The sequence below is a fragment of the Furipterus horrens genome, unplaced genomic scaffold, assembly GCF_987537825.1.
Source record: "Furipterus horrens unplaced genomic scaffold, mFurHor1.1.pri manual_scaffold_1, whole genome shotgun sequence".
Taxonomy (NCBI): domain Eukaryota; kingdom Metazoa; phylum Chordata; class Mammalia; order Chiroptera; family Furipteridae; genus Furipterus; species Furipterus horrens.
Genome location: NW_028327171.1, coordinates 162,001,404 through 162,020,677, shown reverse-complemented (window position 1 = coordinate 162,020,677; position 19,274 = coordinate 162,001,404). Strand labels below are relative to the sequence as shown.

The following is a 19,274-nucleotide window of genomic DNA, read 5'->3' as shown; positions in this document are numbered from 1 at the left end:
TTCTAAAGTTTTTAAGACATTCTTTCTGATTTGATCCACTGTATTCTAGCTATTTAAATATCTATTCTCTGCAAATAGCAGTTCTGTGTTAGTGCACAGGGCCCTTGAATACTGTTGTTGCTTTAAATTGCAAGACCTCATTCATTGGTAGATGCCTCTTCCCTTTCAATTACAAAGATGGTTCAAAATAATACTGTAGAATCCTGCTGAGATTCTGTAACCAGTTCAACCTTCTTATGTGAGCAAACTGTTGTGTTTATTTCTTTGTTTTTATATTCAAGGTCTTATCTTTTAGTCACCTAAGTGGTCATGTTTTTTACTAGTAAGGGCCCTAGGTGTAAGATTCTGGGAAAACAAGGAACTCTTGGTGAAATCATTAGCTTTATTTTGAATTTCCCAAGTGGAGGCTGAAATTTGACCTCATTACTTCTCCAACATCTAAGAGTATATACCATGTGGACCCTGTGGTGGAACTGTTCGATTTCCTGCTGAATGGGCAGCTGTTTCCAAAAAGCCTACACAGTTTCTCTGGTAGCAAAAACACTAGGACAGGAAAAATTCGAAGTTCTTGCCCTTTATTTGAAAAAGTCCTGGAGTCATAGTTGTCCATAAATCTAATGTGAGCCAAGAGTTTATTTTAACTAGTAAATAAACTGATAATTTTCTGCTAAATTAAGTGGAAGTAAAATGAAAATCTAGAATAACAGAGAGTAAAGTACTATAATATTGCATTTTCATTGAGGAAGGATATGTGGAGCACTTTTTAACTTGGGACTTCTTTTGAAAATATTGTTCTCTACTGGGGCATTACCTTTTAAAAATTTTATAAGAACCTTAAGAAATTTCAGACACCAGAAAATAATTGGAGGAAACTTTAAGGGGCTCAGAAAACCAAAACATGTATAGGAAGAAAACTCTACACTCAATTTGAAAAATGAAATGGGAATACCATAGGTAATCACCAGTTTTTATTTATTTATTTTTATTTGTCACTTACAGCTGGCATTCAGTATTATTTTATATTAGTTTCAGGTGTACAGCATACAATTTACGAAATGTTTCCCCAATAATTCTAGCACCCACCTGGCACCATACATAGTTATAACAAATTTTGACTATATTCCTTGTGCTGTACTTTGGTAAGCTCCAATTTTTTAATTGGCTAAGAAGATAATAAAGAAGACTTTTTTAAGTCATAAGATTTTTTATTTACAAATCCCAGAAACGGGAGTTGGGGAGTGCCATATGATGAGCTGAGGGAAAGGCAGTTCTCCATCCCAGGTCAAGAGCGAACAGGGGATAGAAAGCAGGGTAGCAAATACCTATTACTTATAAAGTGATTGGGGCAGAGGCCACTAACTCTCTAGGGCCCAACTCTAAGCTGTTCTTTTGAAAGTTGGCCCTGGAAAATCAGAATGGGAACTTGGAATGGGAATCCTTAACTCAGGTCCTTATCTAAATGTCCAACTAGCATTAACCACTATCCATACTAGCATGAGATAGCCTTCCAATGTGATTGCCTGTCTCAAGAAATGTGAATGATAAATTTCTAAGTGACCAAGTTAGGGCAATTTCTCATATGACACCTATATTTGACAGTCTACCCACATGCAATGTTGCAGGAAATACACCTTAAAGGCAATCCAATGGAGAATCATGAAAAATAATAAAGTTTTTAATTTTATCATATTTTCATAATTAAAAGAGGGATACGTAAATAGCTACTTAAGTTGACAAGGAAGACTAGGAACATTTCCAAACTACTTCTCTCTTTTATGGATGTACATTGAAGAATATGGAAAGATGTGCCCCAAGGTGGGGCAAAAGTAGGTTTACAGGTGTTCATTTGGAAAATAATAAAATTATTAATAATACAAGAAGAAACTCTGTGTTTCACACACTCACAACTGTAAACCTACTCCTGCCCCAGCTTGTGTGTGTGTGTGTGTGTGTGTGTGTGTGTGTGTGTGTTTACACTTTATAGTAGTTACTTCAAGGGATAGAGTAAGGCAGGTAAGGCAGGGTGGGGAGAATATTTTTTATTATATATTATTGTACATTTAAAATTTTTAATTCAAGTATATAAGTTTAATGTAAAGAATGACATTATTTTAGAAAGTACATACAGTCATTATCTTATTATTCAACAAAAAGGCAGGAATACTATGGCATACTCCTATTCCATATGCTCGTGAGTCTGCCTCCATGTTCCTATGCTTACACTTAACTTTGAGTTATATGAAGACTGAGAAAGGTTTAAAAAGTTATTTTGGCTTACAAGCAAAGAAAGGCATAATAGACAAAAAGATATTTTACTTTTTATTAAAAATAACATCTACATAAAATTTTTAATGGTCTATAATATCAAAGAGGAAAATTTTCGTACTAAAGTATTTATTTCACTGTTTTTATTATATATAAGCATTCTTCCATTTCTAAAATTGTAAGAAAGGAAGCTAAATAACCAATGATTGAGTTTACAGAAATGAAAATAATCATATTAAATAAACTTATGCTTTAATAAGTATTGAATTTAAATACTGAATAACTAAAACTAAACTGTCTATATTGCTAGGGCATGCACATAACCATATATATTTATATAAAAATCTATACATATATAGAGAGAGAATTGAAATACCATAACTACTTAGTGCATTTTCAGGAAAACACTGTATTTCTAAAAGCATTCTAAATGTAAATGTTCAAGGAGCAACAATAATTTGTCTTCTCATACAAATTATTTGTAGTTCACATTAAAGATTTTTTTAATGGAATAGCATTGATATAAAATCTGAGTCACACTCTGAATTTAATTGAAAAAATTGCTATAAAAGCTATAGCAAAGGAAAGGATTCAATGACAAGATATCCCCCCATAAAATCTTCTTAACTCTTACTTGCTTATAAATTAACTTGGTATAAGCCTTCTTTATTAATGGTGTTTTAAATAGTGAAAAAACAAACATTGAGGTTAAAGATGTTTTTATTGATTCATGCTAAGTAAGAATTCTGCAAATTAGAAAAATTTTATTTAAAAGGTGTTACCAACTGAGAAAAAAAAACATTATAATTATTTCCTAGTTGTCGATATTTTGACTACTTCCTAAATCAGCAATTCCTCCCAAAGCTTTGCCTCAAAACCTAGGCTAATAATTCTTTTTCAGAGGTGAAGGATGTTGTTTCATCTCCATAGAATCACAGTGTCTTGTCTTTCAGTTCCCTGGTGACAATTTACTTGTATCTAAGACATCAAGAACTAAGCAGATCAAATAATTGTTGTATTTAGATATAGTTAATAAAAATTTTTTTGTTGTAATTGACACAATAGAACATATTAGTAATTATAAGTTTTCCTGTTGTTTCCTAGAGTAATGTATATATTATAACATTAAAGTGTTGCAGAATATTAAGTCATAATTAATTTCTATTTCCTTTATTTTAAAGTAATTTTATATGAATTTAATCAGTTTAAATTACCTGCTCTGAAATGAAATTTCACCTAATACTGTTCATAACTGATATTATTATAACTCTTTGGCCTGGCAGAAACAATGCCTCTGTGCCAACTGCCAACATAGATTAGAAGTATTAAATTAATAGAGTATTCATAGTCCTGTACTCCCATTAAAAGAAGAATTTTGCTTACATCATTTTTTATGTACAGTACTTTATCTATGACTTTTTCACTGATGTTGAATATTGTGTAGTAATAATAGCAATGAGAATTTAATGTGGTAACCATAAAGAGCAATTTTAGCTTCCAAGTCAATTTCTAAAAATTAATACTTTAGATTGGGCCTATGATATTAATGTAAATTAATAGATTGAAGAATTAATTTAACTGAAATTAGTAATTCCTTATTTTTAGCACTTGAATTTGTTTAACAATTCTAAACAAAAATAAAGCCGCAATCTTAATATGAGAAGTACATGTTGTAATAACTAGTAGTTTTCAATAGTCACATGTTATTTAGCAAGTGAGAATAAAAAATGAACTCTTCCATTGATGTGCTGCTCTACCCCTTAATAAACAATATTAGAAAAGATTGACAGTTTTGCTACAATTGCTGTATGTACTTTTTTTTTCTAAAAATGTCTGTGTATGTGTATCTGTATAAATATCATGTTTGATCCTAACATTCTGGGTGGGGAAAAAAACTTACTTGTGTTATGATCAATTACATGATCATAATGACAATGAATTCATTTCTCTCATGTTAGTCTGCCATGTTTAATTTCATTATATCTTTTTTTCAGAGTTTGCATGTGGTGCTCACCTTAGTAGCCACTGTCTCTTGACATTATAAATAATACTTTATGATCTTTTGTACTGTATTATACTATAAAATTTCAGTACTATACTCTGAAATTTTATACAAAAATGGCTGGTGTGTATGAGATCATTACTATGGCCTTTAGTGTTTTGATTTCAATATAATATTTGACTTTTTTGGTCTCAATGAAAGACTTCTATCTATGTCATCCTGGTGCCTACTCTGATATAATAGAGTAAAAATGTTTGGATTTCATTTGCATTAATTTATTTCTTTCTTTTTTTTTAATTTTAAGAGTAGCAATAAGTTTTTTTCTGCCAACTGTCAGATCTGACCTTTCAGTTATCAGGTGTTGGCAATTTGGCACTTAAATGTTATTGCTATTAGGGTCTTGGCTGTCCTAAAACAATAATTTTCGACACACACAAATTTTCATTAAACATAAAAATAATAACAATTTGGCCAGCATTTTGAAAATGCTATAGTTTATATAAAAATATTACTTTGTGGCAATTATGTCTAAATACTTGTTAGCATAATAAAAATAATGAAATTTATTTTTCACAGGATGTGTAGATAGATCAAACACAGATGCATTGTAAAGTTACTTGACCTCTGTGTTTGTTTTTTATGTAAATTATACTGTTAATATATTTCATAACAGTTTGCATGACTCTGATTATTAAATATGCTTAAATGCAAGATTTGAATGAACTCTAAATGAACTACCTGATGGATGGTGAATTCCTTTTTAGAGACTGAACCGATCAAGTTCCTCTGAGTGCAGCACAGTTGATAACCCTCTGCCAGGAGAAGAAGAAGCGGAAGCTGAAGCTATAAATGCAGATGAGCCAGAGGCCTGTTTTACAGATGGTAAGAGAAAAATCAAGACCTTGGTTCACATTTATTTATTAATGTTTTGGGTTTTATCTTAAACCTAATACCTACTGGGGGTCGTTTAGTAAAAGTCAGACTACTCCATTCCATGCTCAGTCAGTCATGGCTCTATGACCAAGGGCAAGTCATTGGAGCTTTCTAAGCTTCCATTTGCACCCTTATGATACTGTGCTAACAATAATTTACAATAACAATGTGTTATACTGTAAAGCACTCTACTTACTGTAGGTTGTTGATACTTTTCATTTTAGATCCTTAATCCATGTTCTCAACTCTCAGTTAACCATTTGACATTGTTGATCACGGTCTGTCTCAACATTCTTCCTTTCCTTCATTTCAGAGACCACATTGTACCTGTGTTCTTTTACATCTCTAAGAGTTCTGAGTTTCTTCCCTCATTTTTTTTAGTAACCGGTTTTATGCACATCCCTTAAATAATGATGCCCTTCACATTTTGATGCTGTTATCTTATTCTCTAGTTGTTGGCTCTTATATCATTATCTTTACTCCTGCCCTCACTCTTGAATTCTCTTCTGCCTACAACTCCCATTACCTGTTGCCTTTAAACATGTCAAGTTTAATAAGTCTAAAACAAACTTTGGTGGTTCTCCCCATATAATCTACTACATCCTTCAGTCTTCATCTGATTTAATTACATCATGATCTATTCTTCCTCTCAAGCTAGTCTTTGCGTCGGTCCTCATCTCTTTCTTTCTAGCCACGAATTAATCACAGAAACCACAAGTTGATAGAAAACTCTGAGCATAGTATCCAAGTCCTCCAGTGTATTCTGATGCACACTAAAATTGGAGAACCATTGGTCTATAGGATAAAACCTGAAGTCTTACATGGTAAGGCCTTTACCTTTGGCCTCCATCTATTCTTTTCTAAGAGTATTTCCTTTCATTCCTTTTCTGCCTAACTGAATTTCTTACTACTCCATGAATTTTTCAGGGACTTTATTCAAAGAAGTAAATTTAAATTTGACCTAAAAAAGTATGCAATATTCTCTAAGCAAGTACTATGTCATCTAAGTACAAGCACAATCTTAGAGTAGGGATACATAAACGAATTCTAACTGGCCTACTGCTAACTCCTGGTGAAACCTGGAGAACATTTGAAAATCTTATCCCTCAGATACCGCATCTGTAAAGTGGGTAGAACAACCCCATCCATATCATACAGATGCTAAAGAGATTACATGAGATAACACATAAATTAATTAGTACAGTACCTGTCTTCCTTTTCCTCCTTTCCTTTTGTTTGTACAGTATTTTGTTAACAATCCTATTTGAAGTTATGATGGCATTGATGCTAATGGCACACTACCTATCCATGGGCTTACCTCAGCATCAGTAATTTTTATAGAAATTATTGACTTACTTTCATTACCCAAGTCTTTTGCAAAAAGTCTCCTATAACACTCATGCAGCAAACAAAATGACTACCAAATAAAGATATTCATAAACTACCATGAGTCCATGGGTTTTCTTTGAATACAAGCCAGCCAAATCTCATTTTGTGGGAGAAGCAAACAACTATGGCACCCAATTGATACAAACTTTGTGTTTTTGCTGTACCTTAAGTAAAACACATAGAGCTTTCTTTAAAAGTGTTCATGTTAAGTAAAGGCTTTTAAGAATTTTATCAACTATTGCCTCTTTCTTAATAAGTAGAGTGCACCATGTAAACTTAAATTTGTACAGATGTTGCCAAAATTGTCTTTACTCATTTTATGAATGACTGACTTAAAATTCTAGGATAACTAGAAAAAAGTGTGCTTGTTCACCAAATTATGGCTTCATATCAGAAAAAAACACTTCAGAAAAACTTAAATCCTCTACAGAAAATATTAATGTTGAGCTTTTTCAGACTGTAAGTGCTGTCTTATGAGATCAAATCTTACAAAGTTTATTTTAATCACACAAATCACCAGTGACAATACTTATGTTCTTACTTTGAGAGTATTCATAACTTCTAAACTTCTAAATTGAGTCTAGTATATAACAGATGTTATACACATGTTCAGATGAACTCTACCTTGACCATTGAAAATTTACTGAGGGCTGAAGTTTTAGTTATAAAATATGAATACATTTTAATGTACAATGTGACTATAGTTAACAATACTATATTGTAAACTTGAAATTTGATAAGAGGGTAGATCTTAAGTGTTGTCACCACAGAAAAAATAAGAAACTGGTAATTATATGAGGTGATGTGTATGTTAATTAGTTTGTGGTGATTATTTTATAATATATACTTAAATCATCAAGTTGTACACTTTAAACACATCCAATTTTAATTGTCAATTATACCTCAATAAAGCTGGAGGGATAAAAAGAATAGGCAAATTTTATAGAGATAGAAGTCAGACTAGTATTTACTTTTATTGGGTACAGATTTGGAAAGGGCATGGGGGTGCTTTGAGAATCCTGGAAATATTACATCATGACCTAGGTGACTGTTACTTGAGTATATCTATGTATATTTAAAATTTGTGCTTTATTCACACACACACACACACACACACACATACACACATGAAGAGAAGAAATTTACTGAGGGAACACATATCTCTCAGTCACATCACATGAAGCAGCTGTGTTCTACTAGGTACTTTATACTCATTGGACTTGCTGGACTATGGAGAAGTAAAAAGAATAGGGGAGGGGTAGAACCAATTATCATATAAATAGAACGATTAGATAACATCTTCCTAAAAAGGTAGCATTTGTTCACAGACCCAGAGAAAATTGAAGTGGGTCATGCAAATATATGAAGGAAGAGTTTTTTAGGCAGAGTAATGAAGGCATATGCCTTGAGATGGAAATATGCACAACATTTGAGAAAAAACAAGGGGCTAGTATGAGTAGAATAAATTTAAAGAGGATGAGAATGAAAAATATGAGGTCAGAAATATAGTAGAGGCCACATCATAAGAGCTGTGAAGGATATTATAAGCATCTCATTTTAAAGTCCCACAAAACACTATCATAAGAATGAATGAGGAGATAGCAAGGGCAGAAGTTGGGCGACCTCTTGGATGTTCCTGTAGTAATCCAGGTGAGAGATGATGGAAATTTAGACTAGTGTATTAGTATTAGTGATAGTGAGAGTATGAGATTCTGACACTATTTAGAAGTTAAACCTGAAGGGATTTCCTGATGGATTGAATGTAGGTTGTGAAAGAGAAGAGTCAAAAGTGGCTCAAAGTTTAGGACCTTAGAAACTGGAAATCAATAGTTTCTACATGAAAACATCAATATGAGTGGTCTTGTCAGGATGGAAAATAGGGAACTTGTTCACTTACATTGGAAATGACTCTTAAGCAGTTCATGGTTGGTTTATAGGAGCTGAACCAGTGCCCATTTAGAGGAGCATTTGGTCTCCCAAGATTTTTCATACCTGAAAGATAGCTTAAAAAAATGAAAGGGAGTATGAGAGTTAAATCTGTGAAAATGAATGCTAACCTGATTTTGTTGTTCACTGCCTCACACCGATTGATCCTTTACAACTTCCTGACTATCCTATGTTATTTCACACCTTGTTCCTCTTCACCTTCCTTAGTTCTGTTCCATTAACTTTATCATTCAAGACTTCAGCTTCCTTCCCTAGATCTTGCACTGTTCCTTACTATCCTTAATTCTGCTTGTCTTGGCAATCTATAATTATGAGTCTGACATGAATTCTGCTTGGTTTTATATTGTACTTTTATTGGGTTATACAATTACAAAATTATAAAGTCAGGACCATGGTGTCAGATAGATACTCTTTTGTCCTTAAAATAATGTATTTTCCATTAATTTAATAGCAGAAGCAAATTCAACTTTCCCCCCAAATGTTCCATGTTCATCATCTTTCTGTAAAATAACTAATAACTACTACTAACTTTAATAACACAATAACCAACTCCTTTGTGCCTTTTATTGGAAAGAAAATGTGGACAAAACACTAGTTTTAGAGGATTTTGACATTTTTAAAGAAATTTTAAAAGGTAGTGAAAAAATGATTTATTTTCCTAATTAATTTATTAATTTAATTATACTGATCATGCTACTATATTTTTATTAGTGGGTAATCTGTCTTGGAGGAGGTCAATGGTTTCTTTACTACTTGAGAGCATCAGTTTAACATGATAAAACCTAGTATAAAATTTATGTTATGGATCACAAGAGCAAATTAATGAAACCACCCAAAAGAAATATTGTTTACCCTCAGGGATCTATTAAAATATTTGAGGAGTTCTCTATTATGTTTACTCTAAATTAAGAATCCTTTAAAAAAAGAAGGTGTGATAATGTTGCTAACCAACTAAGCTGGAAATCTCTTGGGATGTGTCTTTGCATAAAAGCCAGACAAGCCATCAAGCTCTCCCACCTCAAAGTGCAAGAAACTCTCTGAGGTGTGATAAATCCTGAGGGCAATAGTTATGACCCTTCATCCCAGATTATAAAGTTTACTTACTTTTCTAATTAGAATGCATAGTTCCTTTTCTTGCCTCAATCAAGAATAATATATCTCTTCAACTTTAAAACAAACAAAAGTAAATCCCAGTTAGTAAAATCTTCATAACCAAAGGGATAACTTTCTTCTCTGATAATTACACTTGAGGCAGATGTATTTATTCTGTTCTGCATGGGATTTTTATTTTTAAGTTTAAGATAAATTCTCAACTTCCAAACATTAAATTAATATAAAAACAAATTCTATCTTAAAGTTTTCCAATCTTTCTAGTGTTTTCATTTGCCCTGAAAGAGAGTTAATGTTTGGCCCTACCCTTTTAGTATTTTTCTTTTTAAGTATATTTTATTGATTATATTGTTACAATAGTTCCAATTTTTTCCCCTTTGCTCCCCTCCACCCAGCACCCCCCTTCCCCTATAATCCCCTCCCCAAGTCCATGCCCATGGCTCACCCTTTCATATATTCTTCTTTTTTTTTAAATAATTAATTAATTAGTTAAATATTTTAACAATAAAAAATAACAATCCCTCCCTCTCAGACTTAAGACCCTTTACAATCTTATAAAGGACAATGGACGAAGGTCTCGAGCTCCTCTAGCTGCTTCAAGCTGGACATGGTCGTCGTCCTACCTACCCTTGGGTCAAGAAATCCCTAATAAGAGAGGGGGTGTGGAGGGGAGGGTGGCCTTCCCACAAGGGGAAGGATCGTGCAGACTCCAGGTTGGTTGGCTGTCTTTGGACAACGGCATGCTTGGTTTAACAGACTGGCATCCTTGTTGTATTCTGGGGGCAACAGGGTTAAAGGACATCATTCAATCCATAACCACCAGAAGACAAAAGACAGGTATTAATTTTTCAATGTCCCACATTAGGGAAAAGAAGGGCTTCTTTGGAGGAAGGTATGCCAGGTACATCTCACCTGTCCAAAACCCTTTTGCCCATTATACTTAGTTTGGACTGAGGGAAATATTTTAGGTTTCCCCCCTCTCAGACCTCTGGGCCCTTTCTGTCCAATCCATTAGGATAGAAAAGAGAAACCAGTTTTAAAGTGAAGCCTACAGACCACCCCATTCTTCACCAACCCAGCCACTTAGTTCAGCCAAACCATTGAGTCTCAGGAGGCAGCAATGCAGACAGGATTAAGGGAGGCCTATATGTACAGACAATCACTCAGGTAATGAGATCATAGGCTTATGCCCTTTGAAAACAGAAAACACATGTTAATTTCTGTAACATAACCCACATACAAGTCTCTAAATCTGTAGGACTGTCTTATCGGAAAGACATCCAGTTGCAAGGCATTTGACATTCTTTTCGCCTGTAAATTAAACATCTTTGATAATGCCACAGACATAGTTTAACTTTCAAATGAAAACAAATTTTAAATGAAAAGAAACTTTAAAGATGGTTAGCTGCACTACTTTATAGTCTACCACTGGGCATTGTGATCTTCCTTGAATCTTGATTTTTCTCCCTAAGATTACCCTCCTCGTCATTAAAGGGACTGCATTAAGTTCATTTTTAATTTATCCTGTTCATTTGCATAAACACAACAAGAGCAGCAAATGATCACTTATGATCTTTAGTTCTGCTTTGCTGGAACTTACGCAAGGAACATTTAGGGTGACCTTCAGTCTGCCCTTCAGGGCACAGAAGTTGAGCCACATACCTGGCATTCAGCCTTGCCTGTAAACACCTGTCTTTTCCAGGTCCTCCTGGTTTTCCATTGTGCCTTAAGGTCCCTTCTAGCCATCTTTCAGGAAAACAACCTTCGTTCCTTCCCTGGAAAGATTGCTATGAACCGCTCATCCATCCAAGGTACCAGGCCTTTTATCTCGTGGACTTTTATTACCTTTGAAAGTCAGTCCCAGTTGCTCAGGGCTTTTTGGTAACAACCAAAGCCCAATCATGTCTCCTTTAGGCATGACATTCCAGTCAAAGTCTTAGTCAAAAAATCGTTATTAACAACTGGTCTTATTAGTTTTATGCAAAGAAAGTTAGGTCATTACTTATTTCTTTAGAATGCCAAATTCTGGAGGGATCAGATAGGGAGAAAATATATAGAGTGTGAAGGAAAATCCTTGTCCTTCTAATATTCACTGAACTTGCATTTCTATTCTTTATATTTTTATTTTTTCCCCCCACTAAAATTTTTTCTGTTTGTTTGTTTTTCCATTACAGTTGTCTCACTTTTTTCCCCCTCTTGCTTCTCTGCACCCTGTCCCTCCCTTCTCCTACATTCAGTCCCCACCCAGTTGTCCATGTCCATGGGTCATTTATACATGTTCTTTGACTAGACTCTTCCCCTTCTTACCACTTCTCTCCCTCCCATCTCCCCCTGTGTTACTGTTAGTTTATTCCTCGTTTACATACCTCTGTTTCAATTTTGCTCATTTGTTTGTGTTGTTCATTAGTTTCCTTTAACAGGTGATAGCATAAGGTAATTTTCTTTTGTTGCCTGGCTTACTTCGCTAAGCATAATTCTCTCTAGTTCCAATCATGTTGTTGCAAATGTTAGAAGTTCCTTCTTTCAGTACTTATTCATTGTCATTTTCCCCCTTTGTACTCGTGTTCCTCTCTGTCTGTCTGTTTCTTCATCTTCTTAAAGCAGACCCTTTAGCATCTCTTGCAATACTGGTTTGGTGGAGATGTATTCTTTTAACCTTCTTTTGTCTTGGAAACTTCTTATTTCACCTTCCATTTTGAATGAGAGCCTTGCTGGGTAGGGTATTCTTGGTTGTAGGCCTTTGTTTTTCATTACTTGGAATATATTTTGCCATTCCCTTCTGGCTTGTAGTGTTTCTGCTGAGAAATCTGATGATAGCCTTATTGGAGCTCCCTTGTATGTTATTAGTTGTTTCTCTCTTGCTGTTTTTAGGATTCTCTCTTTGTCTTTGAATGTTGGCATTTTAATTATGATGTGTCTTGAAGTGGGCCTGTTGGGGTTCATCTTCATTGGGACCCTCTGTGCTTCCTGGACTTGCATGATTCTTTCTCTCTTCATGTTAGGGAAGTTTTCTGTCATTAGTTTTTCAAAGAGGTTTTCTATTCCTTGCTCTTCTTCTTCTCCTTCTGGAATTCCTATGATACGGATATTATTACGTTTCATGTTGTCCTGCAGCTGTCTTAGAGCCTCTTCAATCTTGTTCAGCCTTTTTTCATTTTGTTGCACTGTCTGTGAGTTTTTGTCTACATTGTCCTCCAGCTCGCCGATCCGATCTTCTGCTTCCTCTAGCCTGCTTTTAATTCCTTCTACTGTGTTCTTCAATTCAGAGATCGTATTCTTCATTTCCTCCTGGCTCTTATTGATAGCTTCCATGTCCTTTTTGATGCTGGTATAATTCTCAGTAAGTTCCTTATAGTTCTTCCGGAGTTCACTGTAGTTTTTCTGGAGTTCTTTGTAGTTTCCGCTGAGCTCATTGAGCTTCTCCATAATACATGCTTTCAATTCCATATCTGATAGTTGGCTCCCCTCTATTTCATTTAGCATTCTTTCTGGGGACTCTACCTTTCCTTTCGATGGGGGGTTGTTTCTCTGTCTCCCCATTTTTGTGACTCCTATTGTTTGTTGGTGCTTCTTAGAATGATCTGCACTTCCTGGATCTGCCCCTGGTGGCGTCAGATCCTGTACCAGTCTGGGCCTAGGCAGCCTGTTGGAGACTTCCAGGGATCTACTGCCTTTGTCTGTCTCCTTTAGTTGTTAATCTATTCAATCTGTGATTAGCTGTCAGGCTTAAGGACCGTGGGTGTGGCAGCTTAATTCTTGTAGGCAGGGCCTTTGCTTTCCCTCAGGCTGACACCACTTGGCCGGGAATGGTCTGCCTGCAGTGTGGGGATGAGTCAGCACTGGGACCCGGCCAGCTGCTTCCCCAGCTCTCCCCTCAAAGCCACCACAGCAAACTCTCCCCAAGCATCTCCAGTCCTCTCTGTCTTCCCTCTGCTTGTGCCCAGGGTAAGTGGGGGCCAAAATATTTTCATATGTGATCCGCTTAAGAGCTCTTTTTCTCCAGCTGTTTCTCTCCGGCTAGCAAGAAACCCTGTGGCTTTTCGCTTTTCTCAGCTGGATACTATTTTACTTTCCACTCTGTTGCTGTAGGCTAGGAAGTTCAGCTGGGGGTTTAGACCCTGCCCTTCTCAGGGGGAATCCCCAGCTGCTGAGCTGTTTCTCAGTCCCTTCAGCTGCCACCCGTGTGAGCCCAGCCAGCCCTTCCACGTCTCCGCACTCCCTACAGGTCACGTTGTGATGTAGCGGCCTTTTCTGTCTCTCCGTGGTTATAAGACTTCTCTCCAGCTAGTGTTCGGTTGGTTATTCCAGATGATTTCTCCAAAATTACGTTGTAAATCCAGACTAGTTCTGGGAGGAAGTTAGTGTAGCTTCCACTTACTCCTCCGCCATCTTGTTTCTCCTCCCCTTTTACTATTTTTCCACATCATTTTATAAAATATTTTCTTTACTAATATATTTAAGTTATAAGATAATAATTTTAAATACAATGAAAATAAATCCTTTCAGATTTGATGTCATGTTAAGTGTAACTAAGATTGGATTAATGAAGTGAGGTGTATATTTTCCATTCACCATGTTTTTTTTTAATCTAATCTTTGTAAATTCTAGATTTCAGAGAGATATGACCTTTCAGATCATGATTAATTCTTAGATGATTTTAGAACTTTTTTTGAGGGGGGAGATTATGTCTTTTCAGTCAACTATACACAGCATATTAAGCTATATATGTGATCAGAAAAAAGGGCAATACAGACACAGGTTTAGCCTTCTGGGAACTTAGAAGCTTCCAGATAGAAAGGACAGGAACACATAAAATATACATGATAGCACAAACTTAGGGGGAAAACATAACTTGCTACATTTCTGTAAAGCTAGAAGTTAAAGTGTGAGAAAATGCCTCATAGTAAACTGGATCAATTAACTAGTGTCACTACAGAATCAGGAAAGAAGCCATGAGACATTATCTAAAACCTGTAGTTCATCAAGGGAATTCTACTTTTGTTGTTTCAGCACATCCAGTTTATGATTATATGAAATTATTTTTTGATAGGCTCAGTATGTTTATGAAATATACTGTTTTATGGGAAAGAAAATTATTTTTTAAATTGCGTAGACTTACAAACTTATGAAATAAGGATCTAAAATGTGCTCTCGCCTCCTGCCTCCATTCCAAATGAAGTCTTTTTTTATCTAAAAAATTTTTAAGTGTGGGACTAATTGTACTTCCTCTTTTTAAAATTCTTATTCTTCCAAGTTATTCTGGTTGTTTATTTTTTAATCAACTTTAATTTTTTAATTTAATTGTTAAATTTTTCAATCACTCTCTTTCTGGACCTCTCTTGGTCATGGTTCAGTTTAAAAGCCCTTTGTGAAACCTGACTCCCTGACTTCTTTCACTGCAGCCTCAGGTACATCCCTCCCACTCCCCCGTCTCTGTCCCCTTCTCCTTCCAGTTGTTCTCTTCTTTCACCTCTCCTGGTGGTGTGCAAGTAAATGTTTAACCACCAGTTTTCCAAGAAAAAGAAAGTATGCATATGTACATCAGTTTATTATAAATTTTAGTGATATAAAGGCTATGTGTCACTCAATTTACAAATAATAACATATAGCTCATTGACTCTCAAGAATGCTCTTGTTAAATTTTGGCAAAATTTTGTATGTGTTGATACTCAATGATTGCAGTTGATGAATAAGAATAGTTTTTTTTTAATCTGTTTTATTGATTTTGCTGTTACAGTTGTCCCAATTTCACTTCCCTCTGCTCCCCTCCACCCGGTGGCCTCCCTCCCACCAATTGCCCCCCCCTTTAGTCCATGCCCATTGGTTGTGCATATAGTTCTTCTCAACCTCTTCCTGTCTATTCCATTCCCTCCTACTATGCTTCTTAATTCCTGTACCATCTCCCTCCTTCTCCCCCTTCCCCCTCCCTGCTAACCTCCCCCCAGTATGTTCCCCATACCTATAATTCTTTTTCCACTCTCGTTGACTATTTAGTTTGCCTTTGTTTTGATTCCTTAGCTTCTGTTGTTGGTTCTTGTGATGCAGTTTTCATTTTAATGTTCATAGTTTTGATCCTCCTTCTTCTAAACAAGTCCCTTTAACATCTCATATAACAGTGGTTTGGATCTAATGAACTCCTTCAGTTTTATTTTGTGCTGGAAGCACTTTCTCTGCCCTTCTATTCTGAATGATAGCTTCACTGGATAGAGTATTCAAGGCTGTAGGTTTTTGCTTTTCATTACTTGGAATATTTCTTGCCAGTCCTTTCTTGCCTGCAGTGTCTCCCTTGAGAAGTCAGCTGATAGTCTAATTGGGACCCCTTTGTACATGATTCTTTTTTTCTCTCTTGCTGCTTTTAAGATTCTCTCTTTATCTTTAATTTTTGACAACTTGATTATAATGTGTCGTGGAGTGGTTCTCCCTGGGTCCAGTTTTTCTGGAACACTCTGTGCTTCCTGGACCTGTAAGTCTATTTCCTTCCCAAGTTAGGGAAGTTCTGCTTCATTATTTTTTCGCATAATTTTTCAATTTCTAGTTCTTCTTCTTTGCCTTCTGGCAATCCTATAATCCAAATGTTCAGTCTCTTATAGCTGTCCCAAAGGTTTCTTATCCTCTCCTCACTTTCCTTACTTTTTGTTTCTTCTTTATGCACTGGTTGACTGCTTGTTCCTTCCCTATGTTCCGGTTTGTTGATTTGACCTTTGGATTTTATTTGCTCACCACTTGTCTCATATGTGTTTTCGTTCATTTCAGTATGAGTGGCTTTCGTTCCTTTCCTGTCTTGTTCCAAATCTTTTGTTAATTCTGTAAGCTGCCTTATAACTATAGCTCTGAACTGAGCCTCTGAAAGGTTTCCTATTTGTTTGTCTGTCAGGTTCCTCATCTGCTACCTGGCGAGCTGCGTCACTGGGATTTCAATCGTTGTCTGCTTCATTTTGACAGATTTGTGTTTTGCTTTGCTTCCTGGACAGGCTGTAGAGAGTGGAACCCCATGTACTCGTCACTACCCAGCCACCAGCAGTAATCCACAACCTTTTTCTGCTGCGCTGTGGCGCTTTTTGTGGGGGTGGGGGTCCAAGATGGATTCCTGCCGTTATTCTCCTCTGAGAGACCGGGATCCATCCCCCCACCCTCTGGGCCTCTCTGTCTGAGGCAATGAGGGGGCTGCCTTTCTCAGCATTGGGGTCGCAAACTGCCGGGACTCGACTGCAGCCGGGATTGCTCCCCCTGCCGCTATCCCTGCTGCTACCACAAACAGCCCCACTTGACCTTTCCATTCAGGTTCTGATTTCATCCCTCCTACCAGTTTATAACTTCATATGTTGGGCTTCCATGTAGTTTTATTTTCTGGAATTTTTGGTTATATTTTGTTTTGAGGTAGTTGTATTCCTTTCTAGTTGTAGAGGGAGACTGGGCATGTCTGTCTAAGCCTCCATCTTGGCCGGAAGTCTTGAATAAGAATAGTTTTAACGTGAATGTTGGTTGGTATTTTCAATGATGTTCATCAGGGTAGTAAAAGTGAAACAAAGAAGCTATATGTCAGAATTTGACTCATTCATCAATGATGGAGCAAATCTTTGCTGAATCAGATAATAGAATTTGAATAATGAATGAATATTTCCTAAAATTTTTGTGCTCTTCAGTGTAATGGTTACAGATACGACATACTTTTACTGTTTCATCTTTTTTATTAAAATTTTCTTCATCACTTTAAATCTTCTCCAGACAATTAAGGAGTGCAGATTTATAGCATTTAATGGCACTTGTAGTATAAAGATTCCCAGCATGTATGATTTAAAACTACTGATGTGACTTTGCTAAATGTGGAGCGGTGATGAAATGCACAGTGGTCCAAGAGTAAAACAAATGTCCACCATTGAGATAAAATACAAAAATAGTCTCAAGAGCATAGATAAGAGTAACATGATTAGAAATTGATTGTTTTCAACCTTTATTACCTTTTTAAAGCAAGTTATAATCTTAAATTTATATAGTTTAATTTTTTATAATGGCTGTATTAAATAATAGACTAGCAAAATATCCTGACAACTTAACAATATGTTATCAAGAGCTGGTATGAACTGGTTCCCCTGTACCACTGAATTCTGCCCCTTAATATTGTTCCAGAATGTTTCAGACTGTCCTAATGTCAGAGAACACAAATATGCTACATTTCTACATTTTCTTTTCTAGCTCAGACTTTCTCTCTGAGGTTCAAATGTACACTTCCAAGTATCTGCAGAATATCTGTATTTAGAGGTATCACTGGCATCTCAGTCTCATTCCCACCAATCAGCTCCTGCTCTTGCAGTCATCCTGGGCTCTTCCTCCTACTCATATCCATATGGAATCAGTCACCAAATTCTACTGATTCCACCTGCCAAATGTGTTTTAATCAGCTATTATTATTCTTGCTACACTGAAGGATAATTCTGAATGATTTCCTGGCTCTGGGTCTTTCCTCACTCCCCACCTCCCCCTTTTTCCTTTCTTTCCAACTTACCCTCCACACAGCTGTTGGAGACATCCATTTAAATTGCAATTTGCCTTATTATTCTCTGCCCTCAAACGTCAGTGACTCTTTAATGTTTATAGGATATAGACCCACCTCCTTAAGGTGGGGGAAATGCTTTCTGTAATCTGATCAGTTTTTTCATCACAATTCTGAACTGCTTGTAATGTCTATGCATAACCCATTTTGCTGCCTGCCTCTTGGCCTGGAATTCCACACAACTCTATTTGACTAGTACTTTGATTCAATTCAGGCTCCATCTCTTCCAGGAAGCCTCCTCTGGCCTCTCCTTCTCAACAAGCCATGGTAGGTAGACTTCTTCCATGCTACCAAAATAACCCCTGTCATTCTAGTTGTTTATCAGTTTACAGTCATTTATTTCTTTATCTGTCTACCTAACCAGAACCAAAATAAATTCCCCAAGGAAAGGAAACTATGTACACAGCTAATGGTGAAATAAATGAATAAACCTAAAACATTTTAAATTAAATGTCTCTCAGGTTTTTCATAGCAGTATGTTTTACACCTAGGATTCCAATGTAAAATTTGTTTTCAACTTAGAGTTCTTGAAATAGTTTCATCTGCATCGTCTAATCAAGATCAATTTTTTAAATTTTGATTTTAGGACCCTCTACTAATTTTCTTACTATTACTTAGAATGGTGTTTCTCAATGGTTTTTTTTTTTTTTTTTTTTTTTTTTTTATGGAGGAGTTGGAGCTGCTAAGGAAACTATCAGCAAAGAACATCTTGAAATGCATTTTTGTCCTCCGATTATGGTTCATTAATTTATTCATAGAATTTAGTGTTCATTGTGTTCCAGGATTGCACTGGGATTGCAATAACAACAACAAAAAAAAGTGGTTTAAACACTGTAGAAGAGACTGATGAGAAATCAGGGAAATACAGAACACAAGATCATATTCTAAGTTAGAAATAACACAAGTATTATGAAAACACCATGGAGAGTTAGGAGAGAAGGTGGCACCCAAGTTGAATCTATTTGAAGCTGCAGGTATAACTGATAGAAATTATTTGATTGAGAAACATTATAGGGAAATATTTGCATTAAATACAGTACTAGGTCTGTCCAGAAAAAGTCCAGCCATTTTTAATGT

The 19,274-nt window shown here is 35.8% G+C and overlaps 1 protein-coding gene and 1 long non-coding RNA gene across 2 annotated transcripts in view; one reads left to right on the top strand and one right to left on the bottom strand.

The window, feature by feature from the left end:
* The window catches only part of LOC150022156 (uncharacterized), a 122,417-nt gene that overhangs the window by 30,484 nt on the left and 72,659 nt on the right, over positions 1–19,274 (bottom strand). Inside the window, exon 2 of the long non-coding RNA XR_016511785.1 lies at positions 8,487–8,581. This is a non-coding gene — a long non-coding RNA (uncharacterized LOC150022156). The remainder of the gene's footprint in view (positions 1–8,486; positions 8,582–19,274) is intronic.
* LOC150022157 (sodium channel protein type 9 subunit alpha) overlaps positions 1–19,274 on the top strand; it is a 90,015-nt gene that overhangs the window by 49,527 nt on the left and 21,214 nt on the right. The window contains exon 17 of the mRNA XM_090280454.1: positions 5,032–5,149. Within this exon, the coding sequence (XP_090136580.1) occupies positions 5,032–5,149 (118 nt within the window). The remainder of the gene's footprint in view (positions 1–5,031; positions 5,150–19,274) is intronic.